Here is a 27,986-nt window from a genome sequence, read left to right as displayed (position 1 = left end):
ACCATGTGAAAACGGCGCTCATGTAGTTTTCAGCGAAATTCTACTCATCACCTTTCATTCTTCTTAGAAACTAGCTTACTTATGCGACTGGAAGAACTTTGAACAGAAACAAAGTCTGATCATCTGGAACAAGAGTGTGCCGGGGCCCCTCAAGAGGCCTGTTCCCCTCTACCTGGAATCAGTCTGATAGCCGAGTGGATTGCTCTCTGAGAAGATCTATCCGGATAAAGTGCTCAGACTGGAAGGCAGACTGAGTTCTCAGACACAGAGAGAAGTATGAATATCAAGATGAACGACATTTTAAGTTTATAAAAACAAATCTGACACAAAGGGTAGGGAAGTGTGGGAGATGAGAGCTTTTGTTCCGTTTCTACTTATCCTGCATATAAACACCAGATCTGGAGGTGGGTTTAGAGCCATGAACAGCAAAATGTCTGGATCCCACATGACTCCCCTGGTAGAGGTAACGCTTTAATATCAGTGCCCTCGACCTCAAAAAGGAATGAATAAATACAAATCTAAAACAACATTCATATGGAAACTCAAGGGTGTCCAAACAGCCATGATAACTTTGAAAAAGTGCAAAGTTGAAGGACTCACATTTCTGATTTCAAAACACAATACAAAGCTATGGTAACAGAAGGGTGTGTTACTGGCATCAAGACATAGAGACCAAAGGATCAGAGAGGACAGCTCACAAATGAACCCTCTGTGTATGATCACACGATCTCTGACAAGGGTGCTGAGCCATGCGGTGGGGAAAGGACAGTCTCTTTGCCAAGTGGTGTTGGGAAAACTGCACATCCACATGCAAAAGAACAAGCCTGGACCCTGATCTTACAGCACACAAACCCAACTCGAAGCAGACCAAGAGCCTAAACACAAGACTTAAAGGAAGAAAACGCCCAGAAGGAAACATGGGAAAAACTGCATGACACTGAATTTAGAAAAGATTTCTTGAATCTGACACCAAAAGTAAAGGAAACAGAGCAAAAATAGACAAATGAAACTACATCAAACATTTTGCCAGGATCAAAGGACACCATCAACAGAGTGAAAAAACAGCCCACAGAATGGGAAAAAATACTTGCTAATTATATGTGATAAGCTAATATTCAGAATATATAAAGAACTCCTAAAATGAACAACACCACAAAATCAACCAACTTAAAAGATGGCAAACACTGAATATATTGAATATATCATCCAAAGATGATACACAAATGGCTAATAAGTGTATGCAAAAATGCTCAATGTCACTTATCAGAAACACGCAAATCAAGACCACACTGAGGTATTGCCTCACATGGATCAGGATGTCTACTACCAAAAACCCCCCCAAAAAGTAACAAACGCTGTCTTCAAGGATGTGGAGAAACTGGGGCCCCTGTGCACTGCTGGTGGGAATGCAAACACAGCAGCCGCCATGGGAACAGCGGGGCATTCCCTCAGAATACTAGAAATGGAATCGACACAGGGTAAGACATTTCACTCCTGGGGTTACAGCCAAGGGAGTGAAAAAGCAGAGTCTCAAAGAGGTGCTCGCGCTCCCACACGCACAGCAGCGTTAATTACAGTGGCCAAGAGGTGAGAGTCACGCAGTGTCCCTGGACAGATGACCCAATGAGCAAATGACTGCCCCCTCGCCCCTCCTGGGAGGGCTAAGGCACGCCCTGTTACACGAGACCTTGTGTTGCCTTAAGCAGTGTCTCCTTCCTACAGGGACACGTCCTGGCTGTAACAGTAAGGCCCCAGTGGCCTCCCAGTCACTGACAGTCTCCCGGAAGAATTACGGGCAGGACAGCGGGGGAAACTTCAGAACAAGCATAAAAAATCAGTCATGAGAGGTGCTAGGCAGATACCACAAGGCATTAATAACCAAGGTGAACTCTCACTACCCAGGAAAAAGTGCTCAGAGCCTGCCCACTGCATGACACACTGCACCCAAAACAAGCATGATGTTCAAACCGCTGAGCTGGGGGAGGGCGACCAGCGTGGCGATCTGTCCATGCTGGCTGCCGGCCACCAAGCGACTCTCCTGCCACCCCGTCCCGAGAACAAGGCTGCATGCCGGAACCGCAACTGGGAAAACAAGAGCCTTGAGAAATGAGCCCGAAAGAGCTCAAGTTAAAGAGTGATTAAAACAGTAAGTTCTCGAGTTCTCCTTTCTCACATAATTTCCTTAAATAGGTTCAAAGTAGTGTTCTTGGCAGGCTGTGGGCATGTTATTTTTATGCTGGGAGGAAGACGGGCCCAGGGTGGGGTGGCCACAGTGCACTGGCCCTCCTGTGAATTCTGAAAACCCAGGCAGTCTAACCCCAAATGAATGAATTCTGCACACGTGAGACATAGATACAGAAAGAAAAAGTGCTCAAAACTAACAGCTCGTGAGATAATTCAAAATTACTGCTCAGAATCCATACAAAAAAGAAAAAATCAAGTGCTATCTCCTACCAAAGGGGAAATCCACAGAGAAACAGGCGGAATATTTACATCTTCCTGCAGTATTTTTCTTTATACCGTGTTTTTTTAACCAAGTTCCCCGCGTGACCTGTGTCAAACCTCTGCTGTGTCACGGCCACTCGTGGCCACACGGCACACACAGCCTGACCACTGCTCCCCGACACCAGCATCTATGATGGAAAACAGGGCTTAAAGATACAGAACTTTTCAAAGTGTAAAGACCAAATTTCTCTTGGCACGGAAAATTAAGATTGGGATTGTGCCTTGACTTCATATCAAATAATACTGACTTAATGCCAAGGGGAGGCTGCCTGCTTCAGGTCTGGCCCAGCACCGGATCAGCCACCAGCTGGCATGCCTGCCCGACCCCCACGATAACAAGCCAACATGCTGGCTTCCCTGGAGGAATTCCACGTTACATGGAGGGTCTCAGCCCCACAGCCTCTGCGTTCGATGCTTACACTTGCACCATCACTGTAAGTGGGAAAATTTTTAAATTACTGAATATAATTCTACAGAAACATTCCAATCTGAGGGGCACTCTTCAAATGCCCACAGAAACACGGGCCCCAAGCTCTCAGCAAATGCCATTTTCAGTCCCACCTCTTACCAGCACCTGGCAGGGTTGCGGGGTGGGGGGGTAGGGTGAGGTGTTGACAACTCCCCCCACCCAGGTCTCCCCTTGGATTCCTCTGCCTGGTACAAGGCACTAACAGAAAGGGCCCAGCACCCAGGGCTAACAGCTCACCCGACACGTGTTCAGAGAACTAACCGTGTCCACCACAGAGAGGTGACAACAGTGCCCGGGACATGGCAGTGCACCTCGGGGTCGCTACTGGCAGTGGTCAGGCTGCCCGTGGCTCCGGGCTCCTGGATGTCCTCCCAGGGCACCGTCAGGGCCAGGACCCAGCTCCCCAAACACGAGGGCCTCTCTGCCTGTTTCCTTCTCTGCAGACACGCTGCCCATGAAGCGGGGGGACAAGCTCTCAGGGAAGCTCTGGGGAGTCACAGGCTACACACATCAGGAGCTCCGACACAACCCACGGTGACGACAGCAGTGACCTCACATCCATCTGGGCACTTCCCAAGCCACGTCCACTTCCTGGATGGCCAGGTGCAGCACACAAGTCCCGCCCCCAGCAGCATGGGGTAACGAAGCTGCGCTATGTTCACGCCATGGGGAGATGCTAACAGCACAGAGTGGGGGAGATGTGTCTCTGTAAAAAGACCTGGTGCAGGTGCACAAAAGAACACGACTAAGTGCCAAAAAAGAAAATAATGATAAAATAATAATGAAGTAGCACTGCATGAATGATACAGAACGATCATCAGGATACAAAAAGCAAGGGGGAAAAAATTCAGAGCAACACAAAAAAATGCTACTTTCTCTACCGTGGGGAAGAATCATGAATACCTGCTTGTGTTAACTGGGTCACAGAAGGGAACTGCAGATGAGTGAATGTTAAGAGCAGTCTCCTAGAGTGAGGTGGCAGACAGAGGCAAGAGGAAGACTTTTTAAGGCATTTCTTTTTAATTAAAAAAAAAAAAAGTTGAACCATATAATTTATATTGCCTATTAACCATACATTTAATCTAAAAAGATCACATTTAAAGAAATTATTAGATATTAACAAGAACAGAGAGAGCATTTTTGGATATGAGGATTAATTTTCTATTTTCTTTTTTATACTTTTCCAAATTTTCTGTAGCATCTGTGTATTAGTTTTATCACTAGGAAAGAATCATCTTTTGAAAGGAGAGAAATAATTAAGATTCTCTTCTACGTAACTTTTAAAATTTTGTTTATTTTTTATTATTTCTGGCCTTTTAGTTAGTTAATTATTTCTGGTCTTTGTGGCTGCTCGGACTTAGTTGCTCTGCAGCATGTGGGAGCTCCCCAGATCAGGGCTCAAACCTGTGTCCGCTGCATAGAACGCCAGACTCTTAACCCTTGACCACCACATTCTATCTCTCAGCCCCCGTGACCCTCCCATCTCTGCAGACTCCACTTTACCCACCCGTGTCCTCTGCACATGGATCAGAGGTATTTAAACAGTCATTCTGGTAACTCCATGTCCCTGCTACGTCTGCTCCAGGTCTGATGTTGGCTTTGCCTCTTCAGACCGAGTCCTTACTGTGGACGCGCACCATGCACCAGGCACAGTGGGGATGAACAGGCTGGACACAAGCTGCGCTCGCTGCCCTGTAGCCCTCGAGGTCAGAGCTGACCCCCTGGGACCTCGGTGTGGTCTCCCTGGTTGTCCCTGGGTTTCCCTAGAGACTCTTCCTTACCCGGGGCCCTGGGATTCCTCTGGTGCACCTGTTGTCCTCGGAGTCTCCTTGAGGGGAGGGGGGAGTGAAGTGAGGGGAGAGGGGGTCCCAGGATGGGGTCTCCTTGTTGTGAGCCTAGGCTGGGGGCATCCCTCCATGCTGGTCAGGCTGTGGGGGGAGGTCGCCCCTGAGGAGCCTTCAGGGGAGAACTGGGTGCTCTGTGTGATTTTTAGGAGGGTTCGTTCCCCCCACCCTCTTGCCCCTTGCTGGAAACCTGTCACTGAGAACCCCTCATGGGGCTCCTGGAGGGGAAACTTAACACAAGGGCCCCCGACCCCCAGAGCTGAGGCTGGGACTTACAACCCATCCACACTGTCCCAGCCCCTGGGCAGCTCCCACTCACTTCCGCCCAGTCAGGCACACCAGGTATGCCCAGCACCATCTCAGGATCCCAGGGGGCAGTGTGCCCTGGGCCTTCTGTCCCCTGCAGGAGCAGAGATGGCTGCCGGCCATCAGTCTGCTCATCACCCAGCTGTGAGGACAGGAGGGGCTACTCCAGGCTCCCAATTGGTCAGATCAGAAACCTGAAGTCCACCCACCCATGAAGATAGCTCCTTCCTCTTCCAGCTCATCTTCCAAGGGGCTCCCCCTCCCTTCAGGAGCATCTGATCAGCTCTGAGAGCTTGGTCACCGCCTGCTGTCCTGTCCCTAGGGCCCTCTCCTGGGACAGACACCTGCCTGTGTCCAAAGTGCCGTTCCAGGCCACAGCTCAGCGACCACCATCCCGATGGCCTGGCATCCATCCCACAAACCACACACACCCTCTACTGGCCCTGGCTTCTTAGAAACTTCCCATGTCCTGAATGGGTTGTGGGGTGGGGTAGGGGGAGAATAATTCACTTTACTGCTTCCAGAGCTAGTCTGCAGGGTAGATTCAACATCAGAAACTTAACCACTGTGGTGGGTAAAATCCAGAATTCTTTTAAAGCCATAGACAATCTTATTAAGTTATTTCCGTGATTACAATTCATTCCAAAGCAACAACTTTCTTTCCCAATCCTCTAACCCCGACAATGCAGAGGCCTCTGTCACAACCCCTGTGACAATAAGGCTTCCTGTCTGACCATTTCATAATTCATCACCACAAGGGGGCCCTGAGGCCACTGTGCCCGCCCAGACCCGGAGCCAACCCAGTTATAAGCTCCTCCACCACACGGACCACCCACTCCTGAGTCCAGACAACAGCTACTTTCCCACTGGAAATAGGAAATCAGAATAAACCACAGTGGTCACACTTTGAAAATATACGATGTGTGCCGAGAAGAAGCTGGTAGAGCTCTGCTGGGGAGATGAAGATCAAGTGGTACCATTGGGACCCTGTTAAAACCCACACAGCATGCCAGCCCGGGAGACAAACAGACCAACACAGTCCCACAAAATGCTTGTTAAAACAGGAGAACATTCCTGCCCTGCTGTAAATATCAGATCGACAGCCACGTAACAGTGAATCTAGACCGTTCCCCAATCCAGTCTCCACCACAGACGCCAGGGTAGTGCCCGAGATGTGGTGAGACTGTTTCCAAAACCAGACAGGGACTCAACATGACCGAGTCAGCCACCCATCCGGGGGCCCCATCGAGCCCACACACCCACCAGACACCAACCAGCACAGCAGCCCTCGCTCACCTTCGATGTACAGTGGCTCCACCACGTCGTGGTTGATCAGCTCAAAGTTCTCGTGGCCGATCCAGTGCTCCACGTTCCTCTTCCTGCCGGTGAAGAAGTTGTCCACCACAGTCACTTCGTGACCGTCCATCATGAGTTTGTCTGTGAGATGGGAACCCACAAAGCCTGCGCCCCCGGTTACCTGTGTGGGGACAGCAGGGGAGAGCACGGTAATCACTCTGTACCAGGGATGTGTACCAGTGCAGCCCCTACTGAACAGGGGAGGTGTGTGCGGGCAGGGAAGGTTGTGTGTGGGCGGGGGTGGAGGGGGGGTGGTCTGTGCAGGCAGGGCCATGTGTGGGCGGGCAGCGGGGTGTGTGCGGGCAGGGGAGGTGTGTAGGGGCAGGGAAGGTTGTGTGTGGGCGGGGGTGTGTGTGTGCAGGCAGGGGTGTATGTGTGTGCGGGCAGGGGGGTATGTGTGGGTAGGGGAAGGTGTGTGTGGGGAAGGGGTTGTGTATGCGGGCAGGAGAGGCTGTGTGAGGGCAGGGGAGGCTGTGTGAGGGCAGGGGAGGGTGTGCGCGGGCAGGGAAGGTTGTGTGTGGGCGGGGGTGTGTGTGTGCAGGCAGGGGTGTATGTGCGGGCAGGGAAGGCTGTGTGTGGGCGGGGGGTGGTGGGGGGTTGGTGGTGGTCTGTGCAGGCAGGGCCATGTGTGGGCAGGCAGCGGGGTGTGTGCGGGCAGGGGAGGTGTGTAGGGGCAGGGAAGGTTGTGTGTGGGTAGGGGAAGGTGTGTATGGGGAAGGGGTTGTGTATGCGGGCAGGGGAGGGTGTGTGAGGGCAAGGGGGTGTGTGTGCAGGCAAGGGAAGGTGTGTGAGAGCAAGGAGGTGTATGTGCAGGTGGGGAGGGTGTGTGCAGGCAGGGGAGGGTGTGTGAGAGCAAGGGGGTGTATGTGTGGGCAGGGGAGGGTATGTGCAGGCAGGTATGTGCGGTCCTCTGACTCTAGAGCAGGGAGTTGGACCTGTATACGTCTAGGCAGCCTGGAAATCCAAACTGCCACCAGGAAGTGATATGAAAAGTAGCAGTTATGAGTTCATAGGGCACTCTTCGACGGCGAACCTTACATTACTAAAAGATCCTTGTTCTATATGGGTGGGACGCTGAGCATCACTGATGGGATTCTAAATCTTTTAGAATCACTTTTGTAAAAAGTACCAGAACATGCGTCTATTTGGTGAACTACCGAAAAGAAGGATGTCATGTTTAAACTGGACTCAGAAACCTCATAAAAAGCTATGACCTTTCAAGCTGTTCATAAGAACAAAATAAGCAGCAGCAGACACTGTGTGCAGATCAAGGCCCTGCATGAGTAACGGCACTGTTCAGCTGTGCACGGTCAGAGACCCGGCCGAGCAGAAGTGGGGCAGCTTTGAACGACCACCAGAGGCCAGAGATCACCAGGAATGTGCTTCTAAAACAGACACCCAGCAAATGTGAAAAGGCAATTATGACTGAAACAATTTTAACTAATAAAAAGACTTGATCCAGATAATCTATGCAGAGGGGGCTAGATAAAGTGCATCTTGTTTTTGGAGGGTAGGAGCAAAAATAATAAACCGATGGAAAATACATTCTCTACTCATCCTGGCGACCCATCTCACCTTCTCCTTCAAAACTCACATTCCTGTCACCCTCCTGTTCCAAAGTGAAAGAATTAACAGTAAAGAAAACATGCACTCTTTTCACCTAAGGAGAAAGCACCATGACCTCTAGGTCTATGGTTGTAAAACATTTACTCTGCATGAAGCCCTCTGTTCATAGAAAGCCTGATGCGTCTTTCCAGTGTTTAACCCAGGTGTGAGCAAAGTTGCCTGGGGAGCAGGGGAGAAGGCTGACTGCGGCAGGGGCGGGGGCGCGGGGGACAACACACCTGTCCACCATCGGAGGGTGTGCTCAGATGAAAATACAAACACGAAGGTTTAGAACACGCACAACCAAGAAGCCCTGATGCCCCTCAGTCTCCCATCAGCTGCATCTGTTCTCTGTCGGGAACCCTGTTATTCTACTCCCCTTTGCTTCAGGGATGAGAACCGACATCTGGGGGCTGGAGTTTTGGGCCAGGATCCCTGGATCCCTGAGAAAGACACATCAGCCTGTCCTCCTGATTCCATAGTCTGTCTACCACCTGTCCACTTGTCTGGGGTGCGTTTTATCTTCCGTGCTCCTACATTTTCATCTATACACCTGGACAGTGATTTGAAAGAATAGTTTTTTGGAAAAATAACTAACCTCCAATCTGGCTCACCCCTAGTGCTTGCCTCAGGTGAGATTTCACTGTGTCTTACCTTTGTTTAATCGCATTTTCCCACAGTTTCTACATCAGTAAAATTACATCTTTTCAGAAGAAATTTAACCCCTCTTAATGTAACTCTATATTGATATGCAAACACTTCCAAAAATAAAATGTCCCATAGCATGCCAACTTTATCTCTGCACCTAAATAACCGGGTGAGACCCGGGAGCCAGCAGAAAAGCAGGGTATTAAGTCATACAGGACAGCCGCCAACATTTCACTAGCCTCAGTGGCGACGAAAAACTGCGTGAAGCACCTGTTACTCTGTAGTTGCTAAGTCATGTCCGACTCTTTGCAACCACATGGACTGTAGCCCACCGGACTCCTTTGTGCATGGGATTTCCCAGGCAAGAATACGGTTACAGTTCAGTTGCTCAGTCCGGTCTGACTCTTTGCGACCCCATGGACTGCAGCAGGCCAGCAACCCTGCCCATCACCAACTCTCGGGGCCTGCTCAAACTCACGTCCATCGAGTCGGTGATGCCATCCAACCATCTCATACTTTGTTGTCCCCTCCTCCTCCTGCCTTCAATCTTTCCCAGCATCTTTTCCAGTGAGTCAGTTCTTCACATTAGGTAGCCAAAGTATTGGAGCTTCAGCTTCAGTCCTTCCAATGAATATTCAGGACTGATTTCCTTTAGGACTGACTAGTTTGACCTCCTTACTGTCCAAGGGACTCTCAAGAGTCTTCTCCAACACCACAGGTCAAAACAATCAATTCTTCAGTGCTCGGCTTTCTTTATGGTCCAACAAACATTCATGATAGATGGAAAAATGATAGCTTTGACTAGACGGACCTTTGTTGGTAATATCTATGCTTTTTAATATGCTGTCTAGGTTGGTCATAGTTTTTCTTCCAAGCAGCAAGTGATTTTAATTTCATGGCTTCAGGAGTGGTAAAAAAAAACCAAAAAACAAACAAAAAAAAACACCTGCCAAAGCAGGAGATGTGGGTTCAGTTCCTGGATCAGGAAGATCCCCTGGGGAAGGAAGTACCTTAGCCTGTCTTAAAATAGATTAAAGATTTTTTCTGGAATAGTTCCTTTCTATCTAAAGTATTTAGGTTTACGTAACACAGCTACATGTGTGCATGCTAGGTTGCTTCAGTCATGTCTGACACTTTGTGATCTCATGGACTGTAGCCTGCCATGCTCCTCTGTCCATGGGATTCTCCAGGCAAGAATACTGGAGTGGGTTGCCATTTCGTTCTCCAGGGGATCTTCCCAACTCAGGGACTAAACCCACGTCTCTTACATCTCCTGAACTGGCAGGCAGATTCTTTACCACTAGTGCCACCATGTAACATAACTGGGTGTTTATAAAATGTTTCTTCTACTCAGCTTCATCCCCTCAGGCAAGCATTTTAAATGGAAACAGAATGGGCAGAAGCTTGGCACTCAAGACAGCTTTCTCAGGCCTCGCCCATGGAACGGATCAGGCCCTGCACAGCTCCGCTTGCCCCTGTGGTCCGTGATCTCAGTCCCACATGCTCCTGTGGGAGCCAGCAGGGTCCAGCTCAGGTCAGCACCCAAACTTATGCCTCACAGTTCATCAGCAAAAAGAAAAAAAAAAGTCTGTTGGAGCAAATCTCTTCTTTGTGCTGAGGCTTCAACAATTACTGAGAAGGCTTTAAGTTTTAGCAGCCATATGCCAGCCTTAGGCACCAAATGACTCTGAAATGTGGCTTAACCAATGAGGTGGTAAAGAGTGAAAAACACTAAGCCTATTGACTGTAATTGTACAGAAAGTGAAATTAATTCCACAGGGCTCAGCGTTGACAGGAAAACCACCCCCCCTGGCAGTGACAAGAACCCTCGAGAGGCTATGCAGGGCTCATATATCAGCACAGAGTGTCAGATTTTCTGATCCCTCTGACGGGTGGTAACAGGAAGATTAGGAAAATCAGCTTTTCACTGATGTGTATGGCTAAGTCACTTCTGTTATGTCTGACTCTTTGAGACCCCATGGACTGTAACCTGCCAGGCTCCTCTGTTCATGGGATTCTCCAGGCACGAATACTGGAGTGGGTTGCCAGGCCCTCACCCAGGGACTGGACCCTCTTACTGTCTTAGATCGAATGTCTCTTATGTCTAACTTGAATTGGCAGGTGGATTCTTTACCACTAACACTACCTGGGAAGCCCTCTTCACTGATGTCTCTCCTGATCTGTACCTAAAGGCTTGCACGTTTTTGACAGAAAATACCCAGAACACAAGTGTACACAGGCTTCAGAGTCTGCTCGCGGTGAGATTTAAGGAGCCACTCGAACAGGCAGGGACCTTCTGTAACTTCTAAAAGAAAAGGGAGGTTGTGTGGGGGAAGCAGTTTAACTCCGAGTCACAAGTGTCAACTCTGGTGTCCAGGACGCATGGTTCCTCAACAGAGATGTTGGCTATGAATAGACCCCCCGGCATCCTAACCTTTCATACATCAAGGTCACAGGTCAATCAGATGCTCCACATAGAACCCAATATTCAAGTCTTTGGATTTTGTCCTAAGGTAATGGGAGATGAAGAAACCCTTATCCAGGAAAATCCATGGAAGTTCAGTCTGGACATAGGAGCCCCAGCCCGCTCACTGCCTTACTGTCCACCCCCACCCTCAATCCCTACCTCCACCAGTTCAAAGCAGGTGAGAAGGTGAGATTCTCAGGAATGGCCAAAAACAGGGGCTCCCAGTGACAGGATTTGGCATCTCACTGGGGAGGGCAAACCCTGCCCCCAGCATTTCTCATTTCTGGTCCCCTTTGGTCTGGACTCCTGACCCCTGAGCCTGGTGGTCAAGTGCCCCCTTTCCCCACCCAGCTCCCACCTGCGCCTTAGAGCAGAAGCTCCTCCCCACCCCCATGAAAGGGTGTGACTGTGGGACCCTGGTCAACCCTGCTCAGCCCCCATGTGGCCTAGGGGCGAGGCAAGAAGATCAGGGGCTACTCCTCCTGCCCCACCCCCTCCTCCAGCTCCAGAGGTTTCCTGTCAGGTGGCTCAGAGACTGCTCCCTGGGGACAGAAGGAGTCAATTCAAAAAGAGAACAAAGCTCTCCTTTAAGGAGCTGACTTTATTTGGAATAAAGGGGGAAAAGTTCGAGAGTAAGGGGGACTGGGATGGAGAGCAGCGAAGAGGGGCTGGTGCCCCACGAGGACAGCTGGTTCAGCAGGCAGACCCGGGAGAGACCCTGGAGCCCCCAGGGTCAGGACAAACCTCCACAGCTTGGCTCAAAGCGCCCTCTGCAAAGGGGCGAGAATTTAACTGGGTAGGACCAAGGGACAATTTATTAGGTCCTGATGAAAGGACAGACCACAGCACAGGCCAGTTATAGGAGCCTAACAGTTGCTGTGACCCCACACAAGGGGAATGGTTCAACAGGGCCATCAGGGAAAGAAACAGTGCAAAGACTGTGCTGGGACCACCTTCCAGCGTGACCGTGTCCACGCCTGAAGCTGCAGCCACCACTCTCACACTCCAGGGGAAACATGTCAGCAACATAGACCAGCCAGGCCACTGAATAGACACAAACACACCAACAAACCAAAATACAACAGGCCTGGTGGGGAGGGGTGAACAGGATCCACAGCTGCCGCAGGGCTCACCCAAAGTGGCCAGTTTTCTACCAAAAAAGTCAAGATGCACAAAGAAACAGCTGTGTGGGAATCAGCATAGGACAGCAACCAGGCGACACACCCGCCCGTGGGACCCAAACGTCAGATTCAGTGGTCGCCGAAGTAGCCACCATAAGTATACGCAAAGCACTGGAGGAAGCCAGCTGAAGAAGTGGAGAGAGACTAAAGAGAAGAAAGCTGTAAGACAGAAACAGATGGAGATTCTGTCATCAAGTGCAGTAACCAAAGAGGAGAAGGCACCAGAGTCAACAATGTGGATCCAGCAGAAGAACGAACGTGCAAATGTGAAGCCAGACCAGAGGGGGTTTAGGCAACATGCAGAACAGAGAGAACTTGTAAGGGAACATGAGCAGAGCTTCTAACAAACATGAGGTGCTGATGACCACCCCAACATGCAGGTAATGGGAAAATACCAAGGAAAGAACAGCTGAAACTCCCCGAAACTGATGCAACATGGTAATCCACACATTCAAGAAGCTCTATGAGCTCCAAGCAGGAAAATGTAAACATGGGTAGACACGTCACAGGCAGACATGTCACGTTAAAAATGATGACGACCAGAGACAAAGGTGAACTCTGAAAGCAGCTGCGTGGGGCTGAATACTGTCCAGCAAAGTGTATGTCCTGTGAGCCTCAGAACGTGACGTCATTTGGAAACAGGGTCACTGCGGATGTGATCAGTTACAGTGAGGTCACTATGGAGTAGGGTGGACCACAAGTCCAGCATGAGACACAGGGAGAGCAACATGTGACAGTGGAGGCAGAGACTGGGGTGAAGCCCCATAGAGCAGGGGGCTCAGGGACTCCTGGCCAAAGTACAGTGGAGAGAAAGGCCTGGAACGATCCCCCCCAGAACCATCAGAGAGGACAGCCCTGCCAACAACGCGGGTGTAGACATCCAGCTTCCAGAACTGGGAGCATCTGCTGGTGTAAGTTACAGTGTCGGTGGAATTGTTACTGCAGCCACAGGAAACCGAACAGGAGGAAAAGAAAATGACGCCTGAAGCACAGGGAACCCCGTGACTCACTGCTGACATCTCATAACAAATGACAGAGGAAGCAGTAGAGAGAACTGCAGCCAAGAATTACAAACACCAAAGATAACTTCTCGAGATAAAAAACAAAAATAAGATAAGAAACATTCATTGCTAGCAGACCGGCCATACAAGAAACACTAAATTCTTCAGGCTGAAGGCAAATGATTCTAGAAGGCAGGGGGAGAACAAAGTAATTAAGTAACTAACTATAAAAGGCAATATAATCGTACTTTTTTCTTCTCTTCTGAAATCCTTTCAATTTAAAGACCAAACTACTTAGCACAGCATTGTGGACACACTTAAAGCCAAAGAACTAAACACCTACTGGTTAAAATAAAAATGTTATGTTATGTTTTAGCACTACAACAAAAAAGAAAAAGCCAGTTGAAAACAGTATGTATATAATTGTATTATGTATCCCTATAAAAATGTATTATCCTTAAAAAACTGTGCTACTTATCCTTATAAAATATAGAAACATATTTGACAACAATAAAACAAAGAAGGTAGGTGAGAGCAAAGTTGTTTGCAGTAAAGAAATGACACCAAGGTTAATTCAAATCCATAGGAACAAAAAAAGGCAAAGTGGACTTGGTGATAAAAAGATTAACATTCTATAAAGAAATGGCAACCCATGCCAGTACTCTTGCCTGGGAAATGCCATGGACAGAGGAGCCTGGCAGACTACGGTCCACGGGGTCACAAAGAGTCGGATACAACTAGCAACTGAGCAGCAGCGGCAGCGGCGCACATGGTCTAAAGGGGTCACTGTAGACTCAAAGCTATAAGACACTGAACGTAAAATGCAGTATCACAGAAATAGCAATAAGAAAGAGGGAGTGGCTGTAATGCTACCAGACAAATAGAGATAAAACAAAAAATGTTCACAGACAAAGAGGGGGCATTGTGTAAGGACAAGAGAGTCAATCTATCAAGTGAATACAACAGGTATAAACATTTACACACCTAACGGCAGAGATACAAAATATGTAAAGCAGAGCTGAAACAACTGAAGAGAGAAACAGAGACTTCTACAATAACCAGAAACATCAATAACTCATTCTCAACACTGCACAGAACTATGCAGCAGAAATAAAGGAAATAAACACTCAAAAAGCACAAGCCCACTGGACCTGCCAGATGCCTCTGCAACACTCCATTCAACCGCAGTATAATACACAGTTCTTCTAACATATTACTGACCAGGGGATCTTTGTAGAAACCAACACCTGTGTCAGTAATTTGTTTTTTTTTATTTTTTTATTGTCACCCTGCTTATTTTATTTTTAAACTTTACAATATTGTATTAGTTTTGCCAAATATCGAAATGAATCTGCCACAAGTATACCTGTGTTCCCCATCCTGAACCCTCCTCCCTCCCTCCCCATACCCTCCCTCTGGGTCGTCCCAGTGCACCAGCCCCAAGCATCCAGTATCCAGTAATTTGTTATATAAGTGAATATTGATATATCTCAGATCAATACCATTTGGGTAACAAAAGACATATTAATACATCTCTGGTCAATAAGTTGTTAAGAGAATAGGAAATATTCTCCAGGACAGACCATATTCTAGGCCACTAAACAAGCCTCAATAAATTTAAAGGGATTCAAATCATACAAAGCATGTTCTCTGAGTATAAGGGAATGAAATTAGACTTCAGTAACAAATCTGAGAAATCCCCAAGTGTTTAGGTTAATGGATCAAACAGTAAATTATAAGGTAAATTAGAAAATACTTTGACATGAATGACAAAGAAGAAACAGCACGGCCAAAACTTAGGGTATGCAGCCAAAGTAGAGAATTCCTAGAAAGATAGAAACTACCAAAACTAACTCAAGAAGAAACAGAAAACTGCACAGATTTATAACAAGAGATTGAATTACGCCCAAGTGCAGATGGCTTCTCTGGTGAACTTCACCAAACATTTAAAGAAGAATCACAGTTGACCCTCAAACAACTCAACATTCAGGGGTGCCAAACTACGACATACTGGAAAATCCAAGGTAACTTTACAGTGGGCCGTCCACATCTGTGGTTCCACATCTGCAGATTCAGTTAACCACGGACCGTGTAGTAAGTACTGTTATTGTTCAGTCACTAAGTCAAGTCCAACTCTGTGACCCCATAGACAGTAGCCTGTAGACTGCAGCCTGTAGAAGGACATGGCAACCCACTCCAGTATTCTTGCTTGGAAAATCCCAAGGACAGAGGAGTCTGGTGGGCTACAGTCTTGTATTTGTTGTTTAGTCACTAAGTTGTGTCCAACTCTTTTGCAACCCCATGGACTGTAGCCCACCAGGCTCTTCTGTCCATGGGGTTTCCCAGGCAAGAATACTGAAGTGGGTTGCCCATTTCCTTCTCCAAGGGATCTTCCTCACTCAGGAATCAAACCCACATCTCCTGCAATCCTGGCGGATTCTTTATCCCTGAGCCATCTAGTAAGTCAAGTACTGTAGTGTGTATCTACTGAAAAAAAAAATCCACCAGTGCGGCTCAAACCCATGTTGTTCAAAGGTCAATTTAACATCAAATCTACACAAAGTCTTCCCAAAAAGTAGAAGAGGAAGAAACACTACCCCACTTATCATACAAGGCCATTACACCTCTGAGACAAAAACTAGGAAGAGACATCACAAGAAAGTTACAGACCAATAGCTCTTATAAACATAGACATAAGAATTCTCAAAATACTAGCAAATCAAATCCAGCAAGATATGAAAAAAGATTATACATGGTAATTATCCTGGGTATGCAAGATGGGTTGCAAAACAAATAAACTAGGAAGAGAAGGGAAATTTCTTAGTCTGATAAAGGCACCTCTGAAAACCCACAGGTAACACCATATTCAATGGTGAAAGGCTGAAACCTCTCCCCTGAGATCAGGAACAAGACAAGGAGGTTTGCTCCTCTCACTTCTATTCAGCATCAAGTGTTAGAGATTCCAGCAAGGACAATTAGGCAAGAAAGTGAAATACAATGCATCTATATTGAAAAGGCGGAAGCTAAGCCACCCGTATTTACAGGTAACATGACCTGCATGAAAATACTAAGGAATCCACTTAAAACTATTAGACTCATCAGTGAATTCAGCATGGCTGCAAGACATTAAGAAAATACAAAAAGTAATTGTGTTTCTATTCACCAAGAGAATTTCTTTTTTGGTTTCTTTACTCATTAAGTTGTGTCCAACTCTTTGTAAACCAATGGAGTGTAGCCCACCAGGCTCCTCTGTCCATGGGCTTTTCCATGCAAAAATACTGGAGTGAATTGCCATTTCCTTTTCCATGGGATCTTTCCAACCCAGGAATGGAATCCACGTCCCCTGCATGACAGGTGGATTTTTCACCACTGAGCCACCAGGAAAGCAACAAGAGAATACACAATATAAAAATGAAACTGACAATTCAATTTATACTAGCATCAAAAAGGATAAGACACTTTAGAATAAATTCAATGAAGGAAGTACAAAACTTATATTCTGAAAAACTACAAAAGAAAAAATTAAAAGAAAGTAATGAAGACCTGAATAAATATAAAGACACCCCATGTTCAAGAACTGGAATACCATTAATATGGCTATATGCCCCAAACTGACCTACAGATTCAATTCACCTCTATCAGAATCTCAGCCAGCTTCTTTGTGGAAAATGACAGGCTGATCTTAGAATTCACAAGGAACTGAAAGGGGTCGAGAACAGTCAAAACTATCTTGAAAAAGAAGAACAAAGTTGAAGAACTCACAACTCCCAATTTTAAAACTTACTACAAAGCAACAGTAATCAAAACAGTGTGGTCCTGGCACAAAGACAGACATCAGAATGGACAGAACTGAGAGTTCAGAAATAAACATTTGGGTTTATGGACAGTTCATTTTTTATAAGGGTGGCAAGACAATTTGACGGGCACTGGACCACTGGGCAGTCCAGATGCAAAAGGATGGGAGACCCTTATCTAAATCCACATATAGAAATGAACACAAAATACCTAAATGTAAGAACTAAACCTATAAAACTCTTAGGAAAAAACAGGCAAATCAGTGACCTTGGATTAGACTATGTCTGCTTCAATGTGACATCAAAGCACAAGGAACACAAGAAAAAATAAACTTCATCAATATTTAAATCTTTAGAGCTTCGAAGAATACCATCAACAAAAGACAACAAACAGAATGGTAAAAAAAGATAACTGTATATCGTGTATCTGATAAGAAACTTGTATCTAGATAAAGAACTCTTATAACACAAAAATGAAAGAAAGAGAACCCAATTTTAAAATGGGCTAAGGGTCTGAAAAGACATTTCTCCATGGAAATAAAAGAAATGGCCAACAGGCCCATTAAAAGATGCTCAACATCATAAGCCACCAAGAAACTCAAATCAAAACCACAATGAGAGGGATGTCCCTGGTGGTGTGGTGGTGAAGACTGCGCTCCCAATGCAAGGGGCCCCGGTTTGATTCCTGGGTGGGGAACTAAGATCTCGCGCACTGCACAGAGAGCCAATATAAATAAATGAAGAGACATTATGTGAAACAGACACACAATTAGACACCACGTGACATGACGAGGAGGGCTACCAACAGAGACGTATAATGACAAATGCTGGCAGGGACAAGGAAAGATCGGACTCCGCACACACTGAAGTCTGTAATAGGATGTGAAACGGTGCAGTCACTTCACAAAGAGGTCTGGCAGTTCCTCCAAAGGTTAAACAGAGCTGCCATGTGACTCGTAGGATAAATGGATAAAGTGTGGTCTATCCATACAATGAAATATTACTTGTAATAAAAAGATATGAAGTACAGATAAATACTGCAATGTCTGCATGTGCTCAGTCGTGTCTGACTCTTTGCAGCCCCATGGACGGTAGCCCACCACGCTCCTCTGTCCATGGGATTTCCAAGACAAGAACACTGGAGTGGGTTGGCGTTTCCTTCTCCAAGGGATCTTTTCAATCAACCCAGGGATTGAACCTGTGTCTCCTGCATTGGCAGGCGGAATCTTTAAAACTGAGCCACCTCGGAAGCCCACTGCAACATGAATAAATCTTAAAAACACACTAAGTGAAAGAAATCAGTCACAAAAGGCCAAATTGTGCATTATTCCACCTGTATAAGCACCCAGAGTTGACAAATGTCCACAGACAGAAAGTAACCCAGTGGTTGCCTTGGGGTGGCAGGGCTGGGGGAACGGGGAGTGACTGCTCATGGGCTTGGGGTGTCCTGTCTTTGGGGACAAGATGTTCTGAAGCCGGTGATGGCTGCACAACTGTGGACATGCTTGAACTACTGAAATATACACCTCAGGGCATATCACATCTCAACACGGCTGGCACTGGCTCAAAAGGCAAAGGTGCCAGTCTCTGGGAACACACTTTCCTACACAACACCCACATGGGGTTCTTTCACTGGTGAATTCGTGTTCATGTTTAACAAGGCAACCACTAGCTGGGAAAGCCCCCGACATATTCAGCAAGGTGGTCTGTGAACCAGAAAAGGTTTTTTAAGACCACTGTTCTGGGAGCCGTTTCACATTTCTTCAAAAAGTTAAACACAGGGTCACCACACAACCCGGTAAATCCTTTCCCAGGTGTATATATGCCTAGAGGAACAAGAAAGCTATGTCCACAGAGCCTTGTATCTTATGTTCACAGTAACCTTAAAGCAGAAACAATCCTAAATGCCCATCAAATGATGACTGGATAACCAAAACGTGGCCCAGCCTCACGATGGAATACTATTCAGCCAGAAAGAGGAATGGAGCCTGGACTGTCTACAGTATGGATGAACTCCGGAAACATTATTCAGCTTAAGAAAAAGACCACATATTGCAACATTTGAAATACACAAAACAGGCAAATCCAAAGAGACAGAAAGTCATTCCCGTGCTTGCTAGGAGCTTTGGGGACAGGGGGGTGGGTTAGGAGATGACTGCTGATGGGTGTGGGGTTTCTCTGAAATCAGGATGCAAACAAACCATAAACCACTGAACTGTATACACTGTACCAGTGACTTTCATGGGTTGCAAATTACACTTCCATTTAAAAAGCAAATTCCTTGATATCACAAACATAAATTAGATGTGTAAACTTACCAAAATTCTTTTACGGTCCTTTTCTGATAAAAATTTTACTGGTGGGTATTTCTGAGTGAAGCTGTAGAGCATAAAGAGATTATAAAAGAAAAAGTCAAACATCTATTTGAGTCTTTTCTTCACCTGGCCCCAAAACAAACGCGGACGTGAGAACTGCTACTGTTTGCTCCCCTCTCCTTTCCAAATGAGTGCTGTAGGAACTAAGCTCTCACTGACTAATTTGAGTTCAAGATGAACCTGCTCCCTGTCTAGGATCAAATAGGTGTAACAAGAGATGTTATCCCTGGGCGGGGAAAATTGAAGGATGAACCAGCCACTGGCAGCCAGAGCTAAACACAAACCGGAGATCATGGCATTGAGATGCTGGGCCCAGGACAGGGAGGGAGATGCTGGCTGTGTGGGGTCACAGACGCAGCCCGGCCGACTGTGCCTCTGAGAGGAAGAGAGGAAGGTGCTGACCACAACTCTGTCTGCCTATCCCCTGACTGGGCAGCTTCACGATTCCAGCCTCCCCTGCCCAGAGGCCCCGGGACAAAGTGACTGGGAATCAGTCCTTCCTACCCCCTGGGGTCCATATGATCCGGTCTTGAGTCTCGTCTTATGTTTGAATGCCTCCCACCCCCGTGAAGGCACCACTGATCCCCCAACCCATACGGATGTCCCAGGACCTGTACAGCACAAAGAGCACAGAAAGTATCAAATGAGAGTCAATACATGCAGATTGGAAATATCCCCTTAAAGTGACTCGGTCAGAAACAAAAGCACTTTAAAGAAACGTGGACAGACCAGCTCTGGAGTCATTATTTTAATTGGAGAGACGCTGGGCGGGGGCCCAGTCTCCATCCCCTCCACCTCCCCAGCACACCCAAGATATGGAACACATCTTCCCTGTGCTGGTGGAATTGGACACAGCAGGACAGGTCCTCGGACAGACCCTGGGGCTGGGAGTTGGGCATGGCGGGGGCGGGAGGCTTCTGACAGGGCACGTGATTCTCCCATAAGCACTTCCAGACTCTCAAGACGTCAGTTCCCTTTGCAAACACCAAACAAAGGCAGGCCAGTGGGAGATGCCCAGGGGGTGGATGAGAATTCCACACTGTTAGTTCTGTGACCCCCACTCCCCCTCCTGGAGAAAGACCCCCCAGGTGCTCCAGGCACACAGGGGCTTCCTGCTCCGTGGAGCCAAGGGCAATCCACTGGCCACCTGAGCTCTGGCTGCCATGTAAGTGCTTGATGCAGTGGAGGTGGGGAGGACAGCAAAGCCAAGCCCAGCACTGGCCAGGGCACCCTCACACCTGTCCGGCCCCCTTCTCCGAGGACCCCACACCCCTTGCTCAAGTCCCAGTCTGAGCTCCCAGCAGCTTCAGGCACAGCTGACCCGACTCCGCCCACTTCCCAGGCCTGCCTGTCGGCGCCTTCTCCAGATCCTCCTGGCGCCTCCCTTCCCTCACCCATTGAGGTTCATCCCCTGCAGGGTTTATAGACAGTGTCACCGGGAGCAGACCAGGGCTGCACTTGGGGCAGAAGGGGCAGGAGGAACAGAGGGTAAGGCAGGGGTGGGGGTCGGCCCAAACGGGGACACTGAAATCGACGTTCATCCAAGTGAAGAGCTTAGAACAGTACCTGAGTAAAAACTTAACATGAAATTAGATATGCTATCTATACATGCGGCTTCTTTGGTGGCTCAGTGGTAAACAAATTTCAAATCCTGCCAATGCAGGAGACACAGAAGATGTGGGTTCAATCCCTGGGCTTGGAAGATCCCCTAGAGGAGGAAACAGCAACCCACTCCAGTATTCTTGCCCGGAGAATCCCATGGACAGATAAGCCTGGTGGGCTACAGTCCATGGGGGTTACAAAGAGTTGGACACGACTGAGCAACAATAATTTAACCCAGGCAGAAACAGCAAACATTTTTTTGCAGGAAATATACTTGAAAACTGCTTCAAAGAGTGTGTGCTACGCCTCTGGTTTACAAAACACGACACTAGCTGGGTTTCGTGCCTTGCTTCTCTTCCATGTGTAGCGACTGAGTTTCAGACTCCACATGTGTGATTGTGTTACTCAACTTTGAAAAAATGATCTCACAGCCCTCATTTCTTGCTTTCAGGACCCAGGGCACAGAGCTCCAGGAGCTAAGCAATGGCCCGCCCAGGCCACAGTGACAGAGCTGGGTGACCAAGATGGCTAGGCCCGGGGCCCCATGCTGGCAGGGCAGGGCAAGGGCAAGGTTTGGGCTTCTTCTAAGCCTGGAGACCCTTTACAACTCTGCTCAGGTGTTGGCTCAGCCACGTATCTGTGTATTCAAGCACCTTCTCCTGAGTACCTATTCTAGGCCACGCTCTGTCCTGGGGACACAGTGGCCACAGGGCAGACGTGGGAGCCCGCCCACCAGAGCCTACGTTTCTGAGTGAGAAGCAGCGAGAAGACAGGAGTTGTGAATTCAGTAAAAATGGACCTTCCGCACCCCCAAATCAATCCTGCAGTCATTACTTACCCCATTTCAGACTCGAACCTTCCTGTTTATTAGCACAGCCTCAGTACTTAGAATTTTTTTTTTAAATCAAAGGTTTTATTTTTTTGCCTGTGCTGCACAGCATGTAGGATCTCCGTTCTTCAACCAGGGATCAAACCCATGCCTCCTGCAGCGGAAGCTCTGAGTCTTAACCACTGGACCACCAGGCAAGTCCCTAGAATTTTAATTAGCATTGAAAGTGAAAGTGTTAGTTGCTCAGCCTTTGTTTGACTCTTTACAACCCCACAGACTGTAGCCCACCAGGCGCCTCTGTCCATGCGATTTCTCAGGCAAGAATACTGGAGTGGGTTGCCATTTCCTTTTCCAGGGTATCTTATGGACCAGGGATTGAACCCAGGTCTTCTGCACTGTAGATGGATTCTTTATCGTTTGAGCTACCAGAAAAGCCCTAATTAGCTTTATTACCTGCTATCTATTCAAAGAATATTAAAAGATGGGGAGATGGAATCAAGCACATAATCAAGTTATTAGGGCGTGTGATCAAGAAGACAGAAAGACTGCAGAGTCACAACACTGTGGATCAACTATACTTCAGTAAAATTTAAAAAAGAAATAAAACTTGCCTGCATATGAGAATGACTTGGGGAAATTTGCAAACCCCTAAAGCCCAGTCTGCATGCTCAGTTACATCATAATTTCAGGGAGTAGGGCCCAGGGGGTCAGTACTCTTTTCTTGAAAGAAAAAAAGGTCCATAGAGTCCACAACCCAGGCTTCTGAGATAGCACTGATCCCTGAGTCTCCCTGTGTAAACTGGCCCTGACCTCTCAAGTGTATCCTTTCTTCTTGTGGGCCCAGTGCCCCTACGTAATGAGTTCATGTTCCCCTCAGGGACGTTCTTATGCTGCCAGGGTCAGGATGGCTGTGTGAACATTCCTAACACAAAGTCAGGAAACGTGAAACTAGACAGAGCTCCATCAGTTTCCAACACAAGGTCTCATCCACATCTGACTTTCTGACTCCAACAGTAACCTGGTCAGTGAGATGCCACCTGCCTGGCTCAACTACCTGAGGGACAGAACCCTTCAGGATGAGTCACCAGGGAAGCAGCCCCAAGTTACAGGTGACTCTCCTGTTTGATAGGAACGAGTTACCAGAAAATTCTTTAGGATGACGGTCATACGTGTGGTACCGAAAGGAGTCATGCGATTCTCATATTTCAGGAGATTCTGTGTGCAAAGCCACTGTCTTAGAAAAGTTATCCAAATGATTCACTTTTTTTTCAAAAAAGTTAATGCGAAAATGATCGCTGGTGGGCAGATTTTGTTCTCTTTCCGCCAACCTAAAACTTGTGGTGGGTTTCTTCTTAAACTATTTATTTTAAAGCTTCAATTAAAATTGCTCAAACTACGGCAGTCCTGTCAAAGGCAGAATTTCTGGATCCCACCCACTGAAATGTTATAGGCAGTATAACTTCAGCACCAAATGGTGGCAAGAAAGATTAAACCACAAGTAACAGGTACACATACCTCTTTTCCAAATCTCTGATTTTCTCCCTTAGTGGTTCAATGATCTGAAACAAAATTAACCAGAATCAGTTTTGAAGCAGAAACACAGTCCTCCAGTACTTCCACCCACTCTGATGTTCCAGGAGGATGGGACGTGACACAAAACAGATTTCCAATTACTTCTGCAATCTACCTCCAGCTTGAAATTAAGTCAGAGCCCCTAAGTCACAATTCCAGAACCAAGATGCTGAACTGCGTGCTAGAATCTCTGACTCCAGAGATGCCTGAACTCTGAGGAAATTCACCTTCTTCCTTCCAGACCACACGGGCACCGTTTGAGGTGGTGCAGGCCCACAAAAGCAGGTGAATCTCCACCCCTGCCTCTCTTCACGTGAGACCGAGAACCGCCAGGAGCCGCCTGCGTGTCACCTGCTGTCAGCGCAGCACACGGTCCACCGCACCCACATGTCAGGGCTGGGACTGCATGAACGACCAGCATGTGGCTCCAAATCCCAGTGAGCGACCCCCTCACCAAGTCCGTGTTACAACAGTCTGTCTACACAGACACTGGACTCAAACACAAGCAATTGTTCTAAACAGAAGTTGTGGAGCAGGCCAGACTTCCCGGCTCTCGTCGAGGCCCGTCCCCGACCCATGTGTCCCCACTGCCCTGTGAGCTCCAGGGTCCTGGCATCTGAGTCCAGCTGTGTTTCCATCTACACTGGCTCAGGTGAGCAGAGGCGGACCCCTGTCTCCATCCAGGTAAAGATCCTCACTGCCCTCTCTCTTCAGAACCCTGGAAAGGCTCCCCTGAAAAGTCACATAAAAGCGTGAACCTATCTTGCCGGTGGGACAGAATTTAGCATGTCGCACCGTTATAAATGGGCAAAGCTGACACAGAGGTGCATCCACAGCCTCAGACAGCACGTGGATCACGGCTGGCATGATGTGGCCACAATAAAGGTACCAGCACAGACAAAGGAACTAAGTGGAGAGAAGCAGACGGTGGGAGCAAAACACAGAGAGGAGACTCACCTCTTCAATCCTGCTCTCAATTCTGAGCTCCCTGCTCTCCTGGATGGACCTGTTGAGTAGAACACTGCAAGACTGAGATAGACTGAAAGGCTCTGTGACCGCGAGGTCTACTTCTGAACAAACCACCGCAACGTGCAGCACACCAGTGCAGACCATCACCTCCTCCCAAGCAATCAGCCCAGCCCCACCCCGAGGGGAGGCCAGGGGACCAGACAACTGCTGGGGGTGGGTCTCCAGGGATCGCAAACACCTCCAGGGTGTTTCTGCTAAACTAAGATCGCCTCACTGTCCTGTGATGCCCAACGTGCGATTTTAAATCAGAGGCAGGAAGTGTGCCTACAGCAGCACAAGTTCCTGCTGGGCTGTCCTGGGATTTAAGGCAAAGTGGAATTTTTCCAACTGAAAAGACTGAGCTCCTTTAATGGGACCTGAGCAGCCCTCCAGCCACACACAGAGGCCTCTGTTGGCAGACACACATCCGCCAAGGGGGAGGAGTCGGTCCCCACGGCCCCACCCGCCCTGCAAACCCCACTGGGCATGCCGAGCGGGTGGGGCAGAGCTACCCTCCCCACAGCCCTGCAGCCCCCGCTGTCACCACAATGTGACTGCTGTTCTTTGACTGTCACACAAGAAATACGAAGTGGAGAGGGCTGTTCTTTAAATATGAAATAGTACTCATGGCACCAAATCTGGTTTTACAGTGAATGCCTATTACTTTGACTGATCTTTTTTTTTTTTTTAATTTTAAAACAACAGTTGACACAGGATTTGATTTTTACAAGGGCCCCCCGTTCTCTGTTGAGCAGCACAAACGATGCCCACCCAGAGTGGAAGGTCCTCGGGCCTTCCCTCCCCTGTGATGGAAGGTGGTCTCAGCATCCACTGGTCTGCTCCTGGGGCGGTGGGCAGTCTCGGTTTCCCTAATGGGCTTAGGAAAGGCACCCCAGCACTCACTCTAACCACCCAGAAATGCCATTTACATCTCATGAGCCAGGAAGACGGGTGCGGACAACACCAAGGAGCCACCACTGCTGCCCAGAGATCCCTCTTCTCATCTGGGCTGACCTGGGGCAGCCTGAACACTAGCTGCGTCCTCCGGAGCATCCAGGAGAGAGATGCACATGGGTGTGTGAGCAGCAAGGAGCTCAGTTCACTTTTACACTGTCCTCAAATCGGCCTGTGCTGCCGAGGTATGTGTGTAACAGTGGTGTGTCATTTCAGCCCAAACTATTAAAAATCAATTACCTCATGTTAATCAAGTTGCCCCAAACAGCTGTAAGAGAAAGAAAAAGGAAAAGTCAATATTTAAGTTTGCAACATTCAAGGACTCCAACTAATACAACATTAATTTTTAACCTATATCTTAAAGTACACTAAGAAAACTATAGCTTACGAAGACAGTAAAATGCACACTTTTAAAATAATAAGCCCTACTAAACTTAAGTGGGAAGATGATCCTATATATCTCCTAATTTAGAATAACATTTTGGGATCTGGAGTGCAATGGTGCACGTGTGTTTTTTTTTTAAGGTTCTTTTTTTGGGGAGAAGGGGTATCTGGACCATTTTTAAAGTCTTTATTGAAATTTGAATGTTATAATATTGGTTTTGTTTTGTTTTTTTGGCCACAAGACATCTGGGATCCTAGCTCCCTGACCAGGGTTCAAACCCACACCCCCTGCATTGGAAGGTGAAGTCCCAACCACTGGACCACCAGGGAAGTCCCGGGGCAGGCATTGTGATACACAGTATGTCCAGCCTTTGGGGATGAGCCAGTCACAGAAATTAAAGAACCATGTGAATAAAAGAGATGCCAGGGCTCAGTCCCACCGCATCCATCAAACGTCAATGAGACCCAGAGAAGCTACAGGTGGCCTGACTCTGTGGCTGGCCCTCACTCATCTCCCCTACATCAGTTTCCCCTGCAGGGCTACCTCCTGGACAACAGACACCTGAATACTGTGAACCAGTTATAAATATCTCACCAGGGGTGACCACCGACACAGGAGACCGTGACACCCACTGAAGCTCCCAATCAGAGGGTTACTTCACAGAGAAACCTTCACAGAGAAGGGTGTGGCTCCCACTCTGTCCACATCCCGATGCGGGCCCCATATGGCCGTTCCAATGCTGCTCACCTTCAGGGACCAGGTGCCCCTAGGTGCTGCCAGGTGCCAGGTGCTGGGAGAGGGACAGAGCAAACACACACACCCTGGAGTCCAGGACTAGCGATTCTGTGAGTCTGGGCGGGGGGTGAGGTGAGGGGCGACCCCAGGCATGTTCTCGCTGCATCCTCAGGTACACAGCAGGGATAACATGTTCAATGGATAGCTCTCAGGGTCCAAAATAACATCCCCCCACAAGAAATTCCCACTGTTAACAAAGGGGTGTTGAAAGTATAAAAGCACAGCCCTTGTTCAAACAGAAGAAACTATGATAGTATAAGATCAGCAATAAATAACTAAAAAGTGGCAAGTAAGCATGAAATGGGAGGATTTTAAAATAGAACTGAACTATATTCACTATTTGGGCTTCCCTGGTGGCGCAGATCTGGTAAAGAATCCACCTGCAGTGCGGGAGACCTGGGTTTGAGCCCTGAGTCAGGAAGATCCCCTGGAGGAGGGCACGGCAACCCACTCCAGTATATTCTTCCCTGGAATATTCAATGGACAGAGAAGCCTACAGCCTACGGTGTTGCAAAGAGTCAGACACGACTGAGCGACTGAGCACGCAGCATATATTTTTCACTATTCACTAAAAAAAAAAGTATATATATATTTTTTTATACTTTTGGACCATGTGACCTTACTTTTGAGTATTATCCTCAGGAAATAAGTATACATATAAGAAAACTACCTTCACAAATGACGGCTTTATTTATAATGTAAAAAATGGCATAAATCAAAGTATCTTACAATTAGAGAACTATCATATAAAGTACGATATCAGTTCATCTCAGTTCAGTCACTCAGTCATGTACGACTCTTTGTGACCTCATGACTGCAGCACGCCAGGCTTCCCTGTCTACCACCAACTCCCGGAGTTTAGTCAAACTCATGTCCATTGACTCATGCCATCCAACCATCTCATCCTCTGTAGTCCCCTTTTCCTCCTGCCTTCAATCTTTCCCAGCATCAGGATCTTTTCAAATAAGTCAGTTCTTCACAGCAGGTGGCCAAAGGATTGGAGCTTCAGCTTCAACATCAGTCCTTCCAATGAATATTCAGGACTGATATCCTTTATGACAGACTGGTTGGATCTCCCTGCAGTCCAAAGGACTCTCAAGAGTCTTCTCCAGCACCAGAGTTCAAAAGCATCAATTCTTAGGCACACAGCTTTCTTTATAGTCCAACTCTCACATTCATACATGACTACTGGAAAAACCACACTTTTGACTAGACAGACCTTTGCTGGCACAGTAATGTCTCTGCTTTTTAATATGCTGTCTAGGTTGGTCATAGCTTTTCTTCCAAGGA

The 27,986-nt window shown here is 47.7% G+C and overlaps 1 protein-coding gene across 2 annotated transcripts in view; it reads right to left on the bottom strand.

The window, feature by feature from the left end:
- The window catches only part of UXS1 (UDP-glucuronate decarboxylase 1), a 56,558-nt gene that overhangs the window by 16,926 nt on the left and 11,646 nt on the right, over positions 1-27,986 (bottom strand). The window contains exons 2-6 of one of the 2 annotated variants that reach the window (XM_027555445.1): positions 25,757-25,784; positions 24,512-24,560; positions 23,498-23,541; positions 19,495-19,555; positions 6,421-6,601 (exon numbers count right to left, since the gene is read on the bottom strand). In XM_027555445.1, the coding sequence (XP_027411246.1) occupies positions 6,421-6,601; positions 19,495-19,555; positions 23,498-23,541; positions 24,512-24,560; positions 25,757-25,784 (363 nt within the window). Of the gene's footprint in view, positions 1-6,420; positions 6,602-19,494; positions 19,556-23,497; positions 23,542-24,511; positions 24,576-25,756; positions 25,785-27,986 lie in introns of both variants that reach the window. The other variant, XM_027555444.1, reaches the window with a different exon arrangement.

This window comes from Bos indicus x Bos taurus, chromosome 11 (assembly GCF_003369695.1).
Source record: "Bos indicus x Bos taurus breed Angus x Brahman F1 hybrid chromosome 11, Bos_hybrid_MaternalHap_v2.0, whole genome shotgun sequence".
In the NCBI taxonomy this organism is placed as follows: Eukaryota; Metazoa; Chordata; class Mammalia; order Artiodactyla; family Bovidae; genus Bos; species Bos indicus x Bos taurus.
The sequence above is the reverse complement of the archived record's forward strand: the minus strand, read 5'-3'. Positions and strand labels throughout refer to the sequence as shown.